The sequence below is a fragment of the Oenanthe melanoleuca genome, chromosome 14, assembly GCF_029582105.1.
Source record: "Oenanthe melanoleuca isolate GR-GAL-2019-014 chromosome 14, OMel1.0, whole genome shotgun sequence".
In the NCBI taxonomy this organism is placed as follows: Eukaryota; Metazoa; Chordata; class Aves; order Passeriformes; family Muscicapidae; genus Oenanthe; species Oenanthe melanoleuca.
Window position 1 is genome coordinate 15,736,257 of NC_079348.1, and position 15,584 is coordinate 15,751,840.

The 15,584-nt window shown below is 49.7% G+C and overlaps 1 protein-coding gene across 1 annotated transcript; it reads left to right on the forward strand.

Moving 5' to 3' along the window:
• The first annotated feature begins 565 nt into the window (after positions 1 to 565).
• Positions 566 to 10,036, forward strand: ATP6V0C (ATPase H+ transporting V0 subunit c). Its single transcript, XM_056503274.1, has 3 exons — positions 566 to 978; positions 7,914 to 8,097; positions 9,208 to 10,036. The coding sequence occupies exons 1-3, from the start codon at positions 903 to 905 to the stop codon at positions 9,410 to 9,412; spliced, it is 465 nt and encodes a 154-aa protein (XP_056359249.1). The 5' UTR covers positions 566 to 902; the 3' UTR covers positions 9,413 to 10,036.
• The last annotated feature ends 5,548 nt before the right edge of the window (positions 10,037 to 15,584 follow it).

Below are 15,584 nucleotides of genomic sequence, written 5' to 3' on the forward strand. Positions count from 1 at the left end.
ACCGGAACACGGCACACGGACACGGGGGTACGGGCAGCCTGACCTGGGGTCAGGTAACGGGGACACGGCCCGGGCGGTGCTGCAGGGACAGGACACACGGACAAGACAGAAGGACAGGACATACGACCATGACACGGGAATAAGACACACGGATACGACACACGGATACGACACACGGTCACGACACACGGTCACGACACACGGACAGGACAGGGGCACAAGACAGAAGGACTCGACACGAGCACCCCCAGCCCGGACAGAGCCAGCGCAGCGTGGGCGGGGCCGTGACGGGACAGGCCCCTTATGCTAATGAGAGCTGAATCACGCTCAGCGGACCCCGGCCGCCGGGCAGGACGGGCTCACCGGGCGCCGCGGAGGGGGGAGCGAGGGCAGGGGATCAGAGCCGGGCTGCCGGCGAGGCCAGGCGCCGCCGCCGCGCCCCGGGGCTCGCGGAGGAGCCCGGATGCCGCTGGGCCTCGCCGGCAGCCGCGCCGCGGGAACGGGACTGGGGCGAGGGGCGGACGGTGAGGAGCGTGCGGGCGGCCGTCCCCCCCTGCAGCGCGCGTGGTGTGCGCCGAGGGCGGGGCGGGCGGGGGCCGTGGGTGCGATCACGTGACGGGCGGGCCGCCGCCATTTTGTCCTGCGGAGGCCGTATTTAGGGCGCAGCGCGCGCGCCGCCGCCACTCTCGCCGGGACTGAGCTTCCGCGCCCCGGGCCCTGCCGCCGTCAGCCCCGTGCCGCCGCCCCAGGTTCCCTCCGCCCCGCCTGCTTCCCGCCGCGCCTCCGCCATTTTGTGGCCGAGCATTGCCCGCCGAGGACCGACGCCGCGGCGGAGCTTTCCGCCTTTCCCCTGCCCTCTCGCGCTCCCACTCTAGCGGCGCCTCGGCCTGCCCCGCGCAGCCATGTCCTCCAGCGCCAGCCCCGAGTACGCCTCCTTCTTCGCCGTGATGGGCGCTTCGGCCGCCATGGTCTTTAGCGGTGAGCACCGACCGGCAACCGGAGGGTGGGGAGGAGAGGGTGGGGAGGAAGGGGAGCACAGTGTGGGGAAGCGGCTTCTCTTTCCCCGTCACTCCCCTGCTCCGGCGGGGCGCCATCGGCGGCGGGGGCTGGAATTCTTGGGGCCGGGGTGCGCCCCCCTCCCCCCCGCCACACCGCTCCATCCGGGTTCTCGGGGGCAGCAGAGGGTCCTTGCCGGTGACGTCACCGCCGGCGGAGCCCCCGGGGCCACGTGACTGCGGCGGCGCCGCCCGGGCCGTCCTCCCCTCCCCCTTTCTCCGGGTAGCGGGTCGGGGTCTCCCCGCGGGGCGCGGCGGCGGGGGAATATCGTGTGTCCTCGGGGCTCTGCCTGCCCTGGCCTCCGCGGCGGCGGCGGCGCTTCTCCCACTGTGAATCGGACGTGGTTGGTGTTCAAACCATTCCCCAGATAACACAAGACCAGTTTTTAATGAGATTAAACATAAATGCGCTGTCATTTGGTGGGGTAGTCTGCCTTAGAGGCGTTAATGCCATTGCAGGCAATGGACGGGCTCCTGAGCTACCCCGTGGAACAGGGATGCTGGAGCACGGGGGAAGCCCTGCTCCATGGCCCTCCCTCTGCGTCTCTAGGCAGCGAGCTCAGTGCGGTGTAAATTGGGTCATCCTGCGGCACTGCTCTCCCCACTGAAGGAGCACAGATGTAGGGACCATTAATGCTGATTTACACCGGAAAGACCGTCCTTTAATGCCTTGCCTCTCAGAGCCTTGTTAAAACCTCCTTCAGAAGGCGAACGCTGTTCCTGCACAGCATTTGCTGGTCCCTGATGGGTGCAGCATCCCTTTGGGATGTAACATGGGGAAGGCTTCAGCTGGTTTTTTTTTTTTTCCCAAATGCAGGTGTCACAGTAATTGGGAACAAAAGAATTAGGAGCTAATCTGGCTTTCCCTTCTGAAGGCTTAGCCCATGTCTCCACAGATGTGAACATACTGGCTAGTCTTTATGTCCCACCTCATTTGGCTCCCTTCTAGTATTGGATTGGTTATAGCTCAAGCTGTGTAAGTGCTCTTGAGGTGCTTGAGACCTCATTGTCTTAATAGGCCTCTGGGATGGTGGCTGGGTCTGGAGGATGGATTTGGGGAAGCTGATGTTGATTGAGTGTGGGAGATGAAGTCATGTGAAGAGCCAAGTGGACAGTGGATTAAAACTAGTGTTTGAGAGGAAGCTGTCTAGCCATGCTGGTTAGGCACTATGGACTGGTTCCACACCGGCCATGTTTGTGATTTTAGTTTTTTATAAAATAAAAGCTTGGTTGGCTGTGTTTAGTCTTGCTTAGATTGTACCTGGTGGTGGGATGTGGATGTCCATGATGAGGGCAGTCAATGGCCTGCCCTTGGATTCCGAACATAGTACTCTTGCTTGACAGGAAAGAATTTTCCTGGGAACTCAATGGTTGAAATGCCATAGGAGCCAGAGTTGGGACTGCTGGCCTACCTGCCACTTGGCTACTGAAGATAATGGAGGAAGAAACTACCACCTAGTTACTTGCTGGGAAAAACTAGTCAGCAGTTCACTGCATTTTGCAAAATGGTCCTAAGTAGTGAGCTTTCTTTTTCCAAGGAAGGAGTTGCTGCTTCCTCTTGTAGAATGGATTTTGGAAGCAAAAGAGTATGGCTGTCTGGCTTTAGGCACCAGGTTTGTGACACATGTGAGTGTGCTTCAGCTGAAACGTCAGTGAGGGATGCGGACTTGAGTCAGTGCTTTAACAGCAATCGGGAGTGGTGCTGGCTTGTCTAAACCAGCAGGGAAGCCTTTCCTAGAAGCTACAGCATGGTGCTGTGAGATTGCAAGGGGAAGGTTTGAGTAGGGGAATGCAAAGTCAGTGCATAAGCTGTATTGATGAAGGTTTGGTATCTGTCATGTTGCAGCTGGTTTGTGAGAGGTCCTTGATGCAGAATCTGTGTCAGGTAATCCTGGATTCAGTGAGCTCAGAGGTCTTTCCCTGTGATCCCTTTTCCCTCAGTGATGTAATACTGGCAGGTCTGAGCCCATGTGGGTACTCTTGCCAGGGCCAGTGATGGGTTCAGGCACTGGACAGCAGGGTATAGATACTGCTGATGGGAAATTGTTTCCTAGATGTGACTGTTCAGTGAAGCAATTTGTGATTTTAAGTCAGTATAGCAGAGATATCAGCATAGGATAAACTACAACTTGCAGTATTGTGTAGCTTTTGTCACAGGTATGTGGCATCACAGTATGTTCTGATGCTAGTTGTTAAAAAAACACCCTGGTTTTGAAGTAAGGAGCTAAATCTGGACAAGCAGTGTAAAACTCTAAAATTGTCCTGGATCAGTGTTAATTAGTGTGGTGATTGTCTGACTCATGCTGTATCTAAAGATCACATTCTTGTGGAGCTTGTAGTTCCAAGACATGTTTCTAGTAAACATGTTCAGGTTCTGTACTCTCCAGGCTAGTTTGATGTGAAAACAAGTGAGTTGGTGCAGTCCTATGTGATGTGTGAGCAGTACTTGCTGATGGTAAATAGATAGCAGAACTTGTTCTGGTCAGCAAGAGACAAAAGCAGGCTGCTGTGACCTTGGCCATCTTTGCACCTGTCTGGTTATTTGCAGATTACAACTTTTTCTCATTGCTGCAGTTCCTTATTTCCCATAAGTCAAATGTGATGGCTCAGGTGCTGTTGACTGATTCAATTATTGTAGCTTTTTCATGTGATTTGAGCACACCAGAATGAACATGCATGGTGTTGGGCAGAGCTGTCTGGTTCTGTGTCTGCTGGTGCTCTGTGCAAAGCTGTCACAAGTGTGCCCACTGTGCCCTCCATGGTGAGAAGTTGTCCTTAGGCCTGAACTCCAGCTGGGCATTCAGTGCCTTCAATACCTGCTGCACTGCCAAGCAGCTGGAAAATTCCTCATTAATAGAACTTTAGCCAGCAGTGTTAAATTAGTCCTGTGCCTTCTCATTTTTGCTGCAGAGCCAATGATACAGTACTTTTCTTTTAAACTAGTGCTTTAGATATTATAGCAATTGGTTGGTTGACTTTTAAGGGACCTCCATTGTGAAATAGCTGGCTCAGAACCTGAAGCTTGATGCAGCTGACAGCCCTGCACAGTATGGTTCTGGAAGGTATCATGCCTATAAACAACTTGCATTGTCAAAGACAAATGACACCTGTGCTTCCCAAAAATACTGTCTGAGAGGTGGGGAGGTGGAACAGGAGAGCTGCTTGCAGGAAAGAAATGAAATGGTGGAATGCAGCTCAAGGTAATTTTCTGCTCCAAATGAGGGTGCTTGTGATGTGGGCAGGTATGTGAGCTACCAGACTGTCTGCAGTAGAGATTAGCTTAAGGCTTCGTCCTTAACAGCAGGTAAAGCAGTGGATGGCTAAGACCTAAGTGCTGTAACAGAAGTGAGGTAGGCGATATTTCTGCAGCTTGAGAATGGGGGAAGGCATCTCAACAAGAGCATCATTTCCTCTCAGTAAAATGCCAGTCTTGGGAACATCTGAAAATGAGATGGTTCATCGGTATAAATCCATGGCTCTGCAGAATGTGGCTCAAGCAGTTATGCTGCAGTTTGTACTGTAGCTTCCTGATGGATTCCTGTGTCACCCTGGAGTCTCTACACAGCCTGCAGGTGCTTCTCCCCTGGTGGGAACACTGGGAGCAGCAGTGGACATGGATGAACTCTGCCTCAGAACCTCTTGGTTAGTTTCCTTTATTCCTTTGTAGAATTGGCTTCTTCCAAATCCAGAGCCTGACTGGTTGCACACAGATGTTGCAAGGTGAACAACATCCTAGCCTGACCAGGCTGTCGAATACTCCTTGAAGCAATGGTTTACAGCACTGTGTGCTTCTCCAGTGAGGCATAAGTTACTGCACTTGCTTCCTTCAGACTGTGAATCCTGTGAGCACAAGGCTTTGGGTCAGGCTGCTCAGGCCGCAGGAGTGTCTAATGGGTGCAGGCAAGGGACAAGTGACTGGAGGCAAGCAGCTGCTTTGCTGCTTGCAGACAGACAAGCCTGTGCTCCGTGGTGTGTTTTACCAAACTTACAAAATCACAGCTCAGAGTGCTGTGTCAGACAATCCAGAGTGCCAATTGGAGCAGCTCTTGGGCAGTTGACTGGCAGGTCCTTTATTTTCCTTGGGCTGCTGCTATTACAGCAACATCTCAAGGAGCTGGTGGTTTGTTCAGTTCTCAGATGTACTGACCCAGGAGTACAAGGCCTGCCAGCCTTGGAGAATTTTTGATAATGCTGTGGGCTGACAGTGCCAGGCCTAGTGGAAATGCCCACACCCTTTCATTACATTATGGAAGAACAAAAAGCTGTCCCTAATCTTGAAACAGGTGACTCACTAAAACGTTCAGAGTCTACAGCTTCCTGTAGGGCAGCTTTACTGTTTACCTCTCAGGTTTTCATTGGGGAACAGGCTTCAGCCAGTGTGATGGGAATTTGCATAAGCTCCAGTACAGTTCCCCTAACACAGCTTGTCTGTTCTGTGCAGATGCACCTATGCAGAGCAGCAGGGTTTTTCCAAGAGTATCCATTACTGTAACCTGAGGTGGAGCTGTTTGGGGTGGGAGGGGGCAGGGCCAACCTGTAGGAAGCAGCCTGTTTCTTTGGAAGTGCCCAGGTTTCTCGCATGGCAAAGCAAGGACTGTACTTGACCTGGATGTTGCCTTTAACATTTCTCCAACCTTTTAAGAATAACATACTCGGGGATGAATGGATGTTGGTCAATTGATGCCTGTCTGCTCCCAGGGAAGTCTGCCTACTGCAAAGGGCAGCCAATTTGATAGTGATTAGTTTTAAAAGGCCCCAGATGTCCCAAATGGTCTTTCATGCTTGCTGTGATGGTAACCAGTGGTATCCTAATTGGAAATCTGCCTTTTTTTACTAGCTCACTTCTAATGCAGGGGAATTCTGCATGTTAGTGCTCTGGAAATGTGCTTCATCATGGTTGGACATGGAAGGAATCCCTGGCTATGAATGGACCAAATACTGCTGGAGTGTATGTGGCTGGTTCTGAGCCTGTTCCTGGGCTGAGCCTGTCTGAATGTATCAACTGGTGAAACTGGATCTGTGCTACTGGATCTCCTGACTTGGAAAGCTCCTCACAGCCCCTTTCTGTATCAAGGAGGTGACTTAGGTATCTGATTTAACTGCAAGGTTACTCTTCTTGGTGTGTGATCTGACTGAGTAGAGTCACCTGCTGGAGCTGAAAAAGATTGGTTTTGATGCTGGGACTTCCCTTGATCTGAAGAACAGGATGCTGGCAGAGACCTATGGAAAGCTGTGGCCAGTGGTTTGACACTACTTCCTATCTGGCAAGTGACTGTCTAGTTTATACTTGATCCTGGAGCTGCTCAGCCTTACTCCCTCTATCACTTTTAAAGGGACAGATATGGTGAGGTCCCAGGTGACATATCCTCTCTCAGCCCTGAGGGGAGGGCATTTTGCCCCCAGGAGCAGTACATAAATCAACTCTGTGAGTTCAAGGAGTAAATCAGGTATTTCACAAGGGAGTTAACCTTTGAAACAGGCTTACTGGGAGTAGGTGGTCTTGAGTGATGTGAATTGCAACTTCTCTGTATTGTAACACCATTGAATTTTAAATGGCACAATTGCTGCTTAAAGACCAGCATGGATTTCTTCTCTGGTGAACTAGATACATGGAGTGCTTCTCCACCTGCCAGGTAAATGTTTTGACAGATTTGCCTCCTTTAAGATAGTGTTTGGAGCTTGCTTGGTCTCTGTTAGAGGTGGGGCAGCTGGATGAGCTGATAGCAAAAATCCAGAGTCTTGGTGTATAGCAGATACAGCTCTTGCCCAGTTTCCAGTGTGTGTGCCACAGAGATGTCCTCAAACCTTTTTCACTGAGATATGGGAAAACATGTCTTTCCAATCAATCAGGGATATTTAAATGAAGTATATGTGCTTCAGTTGTTCAGAGCTGCTGCAAGGTAGAGGTGAAGGTGTGCAGGAACACTGTACAGGTGTCCATAGCCCAGAACTGAGTGGCTGTGCCACTAGAGGCTGGATCATGGTGGGAAGCAGGTATGGTCTTTGCCAACTTGCCTATAATACTGGGATAATGTCAAAGATGCAAAGACAACTTTCCAGGCTACTGGAGTACTGTAAAGCTGCCTTGTAAGGTGCTGGAGATGTCTCTTGTTTGGGGAGGTGGTAAAGGCTTCTTTGGGAGTAGATGTGCCAAGCTCTGTGTAGCCACCAGTGGGAGTTCAATAGAACTTCAGTGACATCTAAGACTGTCATGTGAAGACAGTAAACGTAGGCTTTCTATGAAACTGTGTGTAAAACAAACTCAAGGCATAAGATCTGGCCTCTTCTGAATCAGAACCTTTTTCCAAGGAATGATGTGGAGTGGTAATATTTGAGTTAGTTTCTGTCTCAGTATGTCTGATGAAGCTGCAATGGCACGTATAACTCCAGGGCCAAAGCACAGGCAAATGGGCTTTGTGGGAGAAAGGCCCCAAGGAGATCTGTGCATCAGGTGGTCCAGCTCTCAGCTCTGTTCACCTGGGGTAGACAGATGTGCTGTGTTGAGCCTCATAGTATGGACTCTGGGAGGGCATGAACACTGGAGTTCCCCTTGGGACTTTGGGGTTTTGGCTCCTAAGCAGGGGCATGGATGGCTGCTGGGGTGTGCCCTGCTGTGAAGCTCGCCTGGGAAGATGTTCTGCTACCAGTAATGTTTAAACAGCATCTCTTAACTCATTTTTGGAGTAGGACTCTGGGCAGGTCACTTCCTCATCCCGTAGGGGAGAATATTCCTGGCTGTCATGTGACCGTGTTGGTTTTGCACAATCCTTCCTTGTGCTGACTTAGCTGTTCTAACTGCAGCCTAGTGAAAGACATGGCATTTGGGGATGTGTGTAATGCATTTTTTTTCTTTTCCAGCCTTGGGAGCTGCATATGGAACAGCAAAGAGTGGCACGGGTATTGCAGCCATGTCTGTCATGAGGCCTGAGCTGATCATGAAGTCCATCATCCCTGTGGTCATGGCGGGTATTATAGCAATCTACGGCCTCGTAGTGGCAGTGCTCATTGCCAATGCCCTCTCACCTGAAATCACGCTATTCAAGTAAGTTGCTGCATCTGGTGATTCTGTTTCAGACTGTCCTGTCACTGTTGGATGCTCTGTGTGTGGGTGGTTTTGGCTCAAGGCCACTGGAAGGGCTGGCAGTGTTAAATGCTGCTGAGCTAGGCTTAGGAGCACAGGCTGGATTCCCGCTGTTGTGCTGGATGCCTCAGCCCCAATGGAGCTGCCTGCTCAGTTGGCTGTACTGGCTGTCACAGATCAATCAGGCATCCTGCTGCTCATGTGGTGGGGCTGTGGCTTGAAAAAAAGCTGTGTACAGGCAGCACTGGGATAGGAGACAAAGCTTGTGTCATGATGCCAGACTCTAGACCTGGATGCACAGGTATTTCCAATACTGTCCAAATAGTTCTGCTGTTGCCTGGGAGATGCAAGTGAATAATTAATATTGCTTTTTCTTTATGTGCTGGTAAATCAATCCTTGAGCTGTACATTGGGCCTCTGTAGCAGCTACAGTCTGCAACTTAATCTGCTCTTGGCTTCTGAGAACAGCTGGAACTGGTGTGATTGAGCCTTCTTGGAATTAAACAGTCCTGCAGAAGTGTGACAGGTATCTGTGTTGCTGTATAGGCTGTACCTGCGAGCAGTGTGCTTGACCTAACAAGACATGGTCTAAAAGAGCAGATACAAATGGTCCTTTGCAATTACCATGTGGGCAGACACTGACAGGGACTGCTGCTCATTACTGCTCTCCTTCTTGGAAAACCAGACCATTCCTGCCCAGCTTCTGCAGTGCAAGACTCTTGGATGTGCTGTGGTTGTATATAAGGTTGCTAAAGGTTGGAGATCAGCAGCTACTAACAGGCTGCATAGCACCATGGGACAGCCATTGGTGCAAGTGCTTGTAAGTGCTGCTCTCACAGCACACTGAGTCTGCTGGCAGCCAGATGACCCCAGTAACTCAGATTGGTGTATGAGCCACACATGAACATCAGGTGAAGATCCTTCACTGCTGCCTGTTTCTTTAAGTATCAGAGTTTGGGAGTGTCAGTAAGCATCTGCTTTGAGACACATTGGACTTGTTGAAAGAGTTTGGGGCTTAAGGCTGGGTGTCCTGTTCCTTGCCACTGAAACTTTTCCATCTCTGTCCCACAGGAGCTTCCTTCAGCTGGGTGCTGGCTTGAGCGTGGGTCTCAGCGGTCTGGCTGCTGGCTTTGCCATCGGCATTGTGGGCGATGCAGGTGTCCGGGGCACAGCACAGCAGCCCAGGTTATTTGTGGGGATGATCCTCATTTTGATCTTCGCTGAAGTCTTGGGTCTCTATGGCCTCATTGTTGCCCTTATCCTCTCCACGAAGTAAATGTTGCAGTATAATGTAAAGAGATGTAACAAATCTACATTTAACAAAAAAAAGCTCCAGAATGAAAATGGTTTCTCCAATGTGTACAGTTGTCCCAATTTGGTAGTTGATCTCTTGTAAATGCGCAATATCTGTTAGTGACTCGTCTGTCCTGTGTGTACTTCAATATTAACTTGGATGGGCTGCTCCAGGCCTGCTGCATGGCTTGGGGTGGCCTATGTGCAATTTTCCACCCATTGCTGTTAGTATTTTATGTATAAATATGAACTAGAAATGTAATTTTTTCTCTTCACTGGATGTTTATTTATAAAAGACTTGACATGTTCATACATCTATGGAGCAAGGATTTTCAATTTCCCATGCTATATATATTAATCTTATATATAGGTAGATTACACTGTGGGGTCAATTGTAAGTGCAGAGAATTCCTTGGATGTAATTTTGATTCTAAAGATTGCTGTAGTGTCCTGGTATTGGAGTATGAGAATTTTGTGTTTTATTACAGCAATTGTTCGAAACACTCCTGTGTTTCAATAGTAACTGCATATGCTCCGGCATCAGTCGTGCACCCAGTGTTGGGTTACAAACTTCTACCATGTTTCCAAATAAAACTTCCTCACTACATTGCTGTAATGAGTACCTGGCTCTGATTTCCAGCTGTTGCTGCTCCTTTGGGAAGAGTGGGTGAGGTTCCTGAATTGGCTGGGCATCATGCCGGAGTGATGCTGCCAGCTCTGCCACAACTTTCTCCTGAGCCATGGCAGTGTGGTTCCCAGCTGCTGCCATGGGTCATATTCGTGGTGAGCAGGGATACAGGCCTGTCTGTGCTCACCTTGATCACATCTGGCTCAGTGTGGTGCTCTGTAACCAGGGGTTAAGGAGCTGCAACCTGTACCAAGGGCCAGGGAGAAAGCCTGCATTCTGTGGTCAGGAGAAGGAGCTGCCTTGTCAGGAAACAAGCAGCCTGTCCTTGTGCTGGCCCTGCAGAAGCTGAACTGCTTGGAAGCTGTACTATTAACAATAATTGTTTCTGAAGTACTTCAACAATAGCTTCATCAACAAAATTACTTCAGTCAAGAATTTGTATTTTTATCTTTTAAATCACAGGACCATTTGAGCTGGGAGATTATGCTGCTGCAGCTACTGAGTGTTAGAACAGCCTCCTCTGGCTTGAGGATTTGAGTACTGCCAAGCTGATATGGGAAATATATGTTGGACCTTTTCAGTGGTAAAGCTTGGTCCCAGTTAGCACTGGGAAGTCTGTAGCTTGGAGAGCAGAGCCAAATTTCAAGTCAAAATATTACTACTCAAGACATCTGGTGCTAGCAGTGCTGATGCATGTGGAGGGGTCACCTGGTTGGGAATGAAAGTGTGTACATGTGTTTCACCAAGGTACCTGTTCAGTGAGTGGTACAAGTACCATGAAGAGCTGTGGCCAGAACATAAGGAATTCACTGAAGCTGTTTGGAACTTCTAACCTGGCAAGGGTGTTGCCCAGGCCTGGTGCCACTCTGTGCATCTTCTGGGCATTCAGGAGACTGTAGATAGAAGCCAGTCATCCTTTCAAGGTCAACAATAATTCTTGACAAAGAAATGGGCTTATTTTTTTGCTAAAACACTGATCTCTCTGCAGTCACCTCTCAGCAGGCTGGGCTGGTTTGATTTTGCTTGGGAAGGGCTTTGCCTTGTGGCACTGTGAGCAGAGACAGTGGGGCTGTACAGAGGTGTATGCCAACTGAAGAAAAATCCAGTGTGCCTGCTGAAGCCGTGGCCAAGGGAAGGAGAAATTCCTGATATGAATAGTTTGTGTCATTATTTTCATCAGCAAAAGTAGTAGATACACCTCTGAATTAGGCTTTCCCCAGGGGTCATAAAGGTTTATGAAATCTCTAGGTTAATTGTATCACACACTGCAGAGGGGGGCCTTCCTGGTGCAGTGTGACAGCTTGCAGCTGGGGTGTGAATCCCAAACCCAGACTTTGGAGAAGATGCTGCATCCAGCTTGCAGTTCTGGTGAGAGGATTTGAATTTGGCAAGTCAAATTGTGTGGGAGGATAGGAGAGGGTCGTGGTTGGGGCTGCAAGTGTGCTTAACATCCGGTTTTACCTTCTGTAAGGGGACCCTACTTCCAGTTTTTTTACCAATTGACAAGAACGTGAGCAAAATTATATTTAAGAGAGAGCTAAATGCCCTCATCTCTAAGGGCAATAAGTGATTGAAAGGCCCCCTGTTCCAATCACCCTTAAGGTCCGTTGGAGGTTGATACAGTTAATAGGTACTTGCAGAACTAATGCAGGGAATATCTCAAATGGCATTTTGCTCTACATCTTGGAATATGAAGCTGTTGTCGTTAATATATATAAACCCATGCAAGAACAGAGCTGAGGTGAGCATGGACTGGGGGAGGATCACTTTGTGCCTAGTACCTACAAATACATCCAGAGTCAAATTAACACTCTGCACATGCTGCCTCAGCCATGATAGTGATGCTCTGAATCCTCTGTGATAGCTCCTGGCTGAAAACTCACATTTCAAGTCCTTCATTGGTGCTATTGCATCAGCACATTTCTCAAATGATTTGTGCCATTAAAAATATGAGGGATCTTGGATCTTTTTGAAATTCCTTTACTGCCAGGAGCATGGCAGCTCCGAGAATGCAGCTGAGCTTCATTCTAGCTGGCATTCATCCTAGCTGACAGGGATTGACTTGGTGGTCAGTTTGGAAGAGGGGAAGGAGGTGGCTGTGCCTGCACTGCCATGGTGGTTTTGTGCTCGTGTGGCTGGGAGTGCTGCAGTGAGTCAGCTGAGAGGGGAAAGGGAGAAGCAAGGAGCCTCTGCAGCAGCAGCAGCACAGGGACAGGGCCGTCTGCAGTCAGTGCAGGCTCGGGAGGTTCAGGATCTGCTGCCAGCACAGACAGTGCCTCCACAGAGCCTGCTGACCTTGTTCTTTGTTAACCCTTTCACACTGATTTTTGTTTGCTTTTTTCCAAAGGCTGCGATTTTTTTTTTCACTGCTGTTGAAGCAGCATTTTTAAGCAATCTCTGATTGCTCAGAGATCAGCTTTCCTGGGGAGATCTGGCTTAAAGAGAGGCGTAGTAACCTGGAAAAGTAAGTAAGCTTTGGGGAAATAAAAACCTTGTTATGAGAAATTGATCCCCAGAAACCAAGTCGCTCTTTTCAATTACAGAGTAACAGCAGAGCTAATGACTGCAGCTCTCAATAAACCTTGTTTCCTTCCCAGGCTGGCCAAAGGAATACTGATTGTAGGGCTTTCTGCTGTTTACAGCCGGCTGTACTCTCCAAACCATCACTGTGCTCAGGTGAGAGTTACTTCTCTCTGATGCACAGGATTTTCAACTTCTGGCCTTAGTTTTACAGCTATTAACGATCTTTTTCTCTTGATATGATTAAATTAAACCCAGAGCAAGTCTTTGCAATACCACTTGCCCTGCAGTGGGAATTTTCTGTTTCAGTTGTGTCCTAAAATGCTTCTCTATTTTTGTTCCTGCTAAAGCTAGTAAATGCTGTTATTTTTTTCTGCAAGACACTTCAGTGAGCTCCTGAGAGCCACAGCTTTGCAACTTCTATCAGTGGTTTTCAGCACAGCTGTGTCACAGCACAAAAGCACACAGGGAAAAATCCTGCCCTGACCTTACAGCATTTAGGGACTGAGGCTTTTGGGGCTTTTTGGGTACCTCCAAGGTACCTACAGACCCCTGACAGCTCTCTCTGACCTGAGAGAGCACAGGCTGGGCAGGACACAACTCCTGTAGAACTGTGGTGGCTTGTCTTTGCCATTTTCCTTTTGCTGAGGGACAAGCTGCCCTCCCCACAGGATCGGATCTGGCTCTTCAGATTTCATGAAGGGAATACCAGGGACTGTATAAGTTCTGGGGCTTTTTCTGGCACTTTGAACTGCCCTGTCTGTGCTGTTACACCTGTGCTTTCTTCCTTTGCCTTTGGCAGAGGGGAAAAGGGTGGCTTGAGTGGCAGAGAGTGAATTGAGCCACCCTCTCCTAATAGCTGTCTGCATGAGGTAGGCTGAGGGAAATCTTGGGAGATTGTGTATATCTGGCAGTTTGTTCTAAGCAGCTTCCATGGCTCCTGTGTGGCTTGGGACAATTTCTTACACATCTTTGTGTATGCCTGTGAAAATCAGAAGACCAGGCTATGTTTCAACAGCCCCTCATGCAGTAGCAGTGTCAGCCCCAGCCCTGCTCTTACAGTTGCTCCATGTGCTCCCCAGCTCCTCCCACGTGCACAGGTACAACTGCTCTTGCTGCCAGGCAGTGAACCTAATTTGGGAATTGAGCCAGGTTAAAAATAACTCAACCTGAAGGAAAAAAAAAAAAAAACACGTTTGCTAAAGAAAATGCAAACAAAACTACAGCCTGTGATTCCCTCTGCCTGTTACTGGGGCAGCGGAGAGAAAGAATATGGAATTATTATTAGAACAGTGTGCAGTATTGGCAATGCAAGACAGGGTTAATTTAATGCTGAGAAATACAAGGAGAACATCCAAAGGAGTAAGACTTTAGCAGTACATGCCATAAGCTGGGCTAGATGACGTACCTGCAGCCTCGAGGAACAGATTCCCATCGTTTGGCACAGGCTGTTCAGTTCTCCCAGCAGTGCAGACAGGAGGTCTCAGTGCTCTGACCCAGGCTTGGGACTGGCAGCCTGAGGAAGCCTTGGATCTGTGGGGCTGGAGGGTTCTCGGGTGAAGCTGTGTTAACTGCTCCAGGTGGGCCCGAGGCAGGATATTTATAGTGGGTGTTGGTATCTGTGCAGTCAGTATTTGCCTTTACCTCGGCATCTCTTCCAGTGCCAGCTAAAGTTGCTGTCACAGCCCTGTCAGCTTGTATGTTCCTGGGGAAGGGACCTGTTTTGGCCACAGGCGGTTTGGGTGCCAAACATGCCTTCTGACATCCAAATTCGATTTAGCAGCTTGGATGGGTCCTTCTTCACAGACAGATAAGCAGGGCTGAGAGCTGTTTCTGGGATTCATCTTCTCAACTTCTAATTTTGGGGTGTCCTCAGCTCCTCCTGTATGAAGCTAAAAATCATTCCTAGCAATACAGTGCTGCGTGTCCCAGATGTGCATACTTTCATGAGGAAAATCTTACAGCTCATCCAGTCCCACCCCCTGCCATGGGCAGGGACACCTTCCACTATCCCAGATTGCTCCAAGCCCCATCCAACCTGGCTTTGGACACTGCCAGGGATCCAGGGGCAGCCACAGCTGCTCTGGGCACCCTGTGCCAGGGCCTCCCCACCCTCACAGGGAGCAATTCCTTCCCAATATCCCATCCAGCCCTGCCCTCTGGCAGTAGGGAGCCATTCCCCCTTGTCCTGCCCCTCAAGGCTCTTGTCCACAGTTCCTCTCTAGCTATTCTGGAGCCCATTTAGGCACTGAAAGGGGCTCTAAGGTCTGATGGAGCCTTCCATTCTCCGGGTTTTTCTTCCTAGCTCTGCCAGCAGGGCTCCAGAGCAGAGGGACTCCAACTCCTGGAGAGTCTCTGTGCCCTGAAACCATTCTTAGCCTCAAATTCCCAAGACAGTGCTTCACACAGTTGTCCCAGCCTCAACCAGGATCATTCTCATCTCTCCCTTTCCCTGTATCCTGCTGGCAATAGGAGCAGCTTGTACTGTGGACAAGTTCTGACATCATGGAATGATAAGCGTGGCTCAAAACCTAATTAAAATCCAGTTCCGGGCCAGACAGGGATATTACATTCATGCACAATTATATTCCCCATAATTTTTCTTTCCTGGGAGAGATTCATCAACAGTGCTGGAGCCCTCATCAGCCAGGTGGAACCACATCTCATCAGCTTCCCTCGGGTACACGGGGGCCAGTGGGCCCAGGGTGTCACAATGGGGGTCTTGGGATAGAGGTGTCAGCATGGGATCTCAGGATGGGGTTTCTGAATGGATTCTCAGCATGAGGTCTCACAATGGGGTCTTCGGATGGAGTTTCACGATAGGTGGGGTCTCAGCATGGTCTCATGATGGGGTTCAGGATGAGATCTCACACTGAGGGTTCAAGATGGGGTCTTACGATGGGGTCTCATGATGGAGTTTCACAGTGGGGTCTCAGGATGGGGTCTCACGATGAGGTCTTGAGATGGGGATTCAGGATGGGGCCTCACGAAGAGGATTCAGGATGAG

Excerpts from the sequence above, each read along its gene's own strand:
- ATP6V0C (XM_056503274.1), top strand. The coding sequence starts at position 903 with ATGTCCTCCAGCGCCAGCCCCGAGTACGCCTCCTTCTTCGCCGTGATG. Across the intron at positions 979-7,913 it reads GGCCGCCATGGTCTTTAGCG|CCTTGGGAGCTGCATATGGA; the intron begins GTGAGCACCGAC and ends TTTCTTTTCCAG. Across the intron at positions 8,098-9,207 it reads CCTGAAATCACGCTATTCAA|GAGCTTCCTTCAGCTGGGTG; the intron begins GTAAGTTGCTGC and ends TCTGTCCCACAG.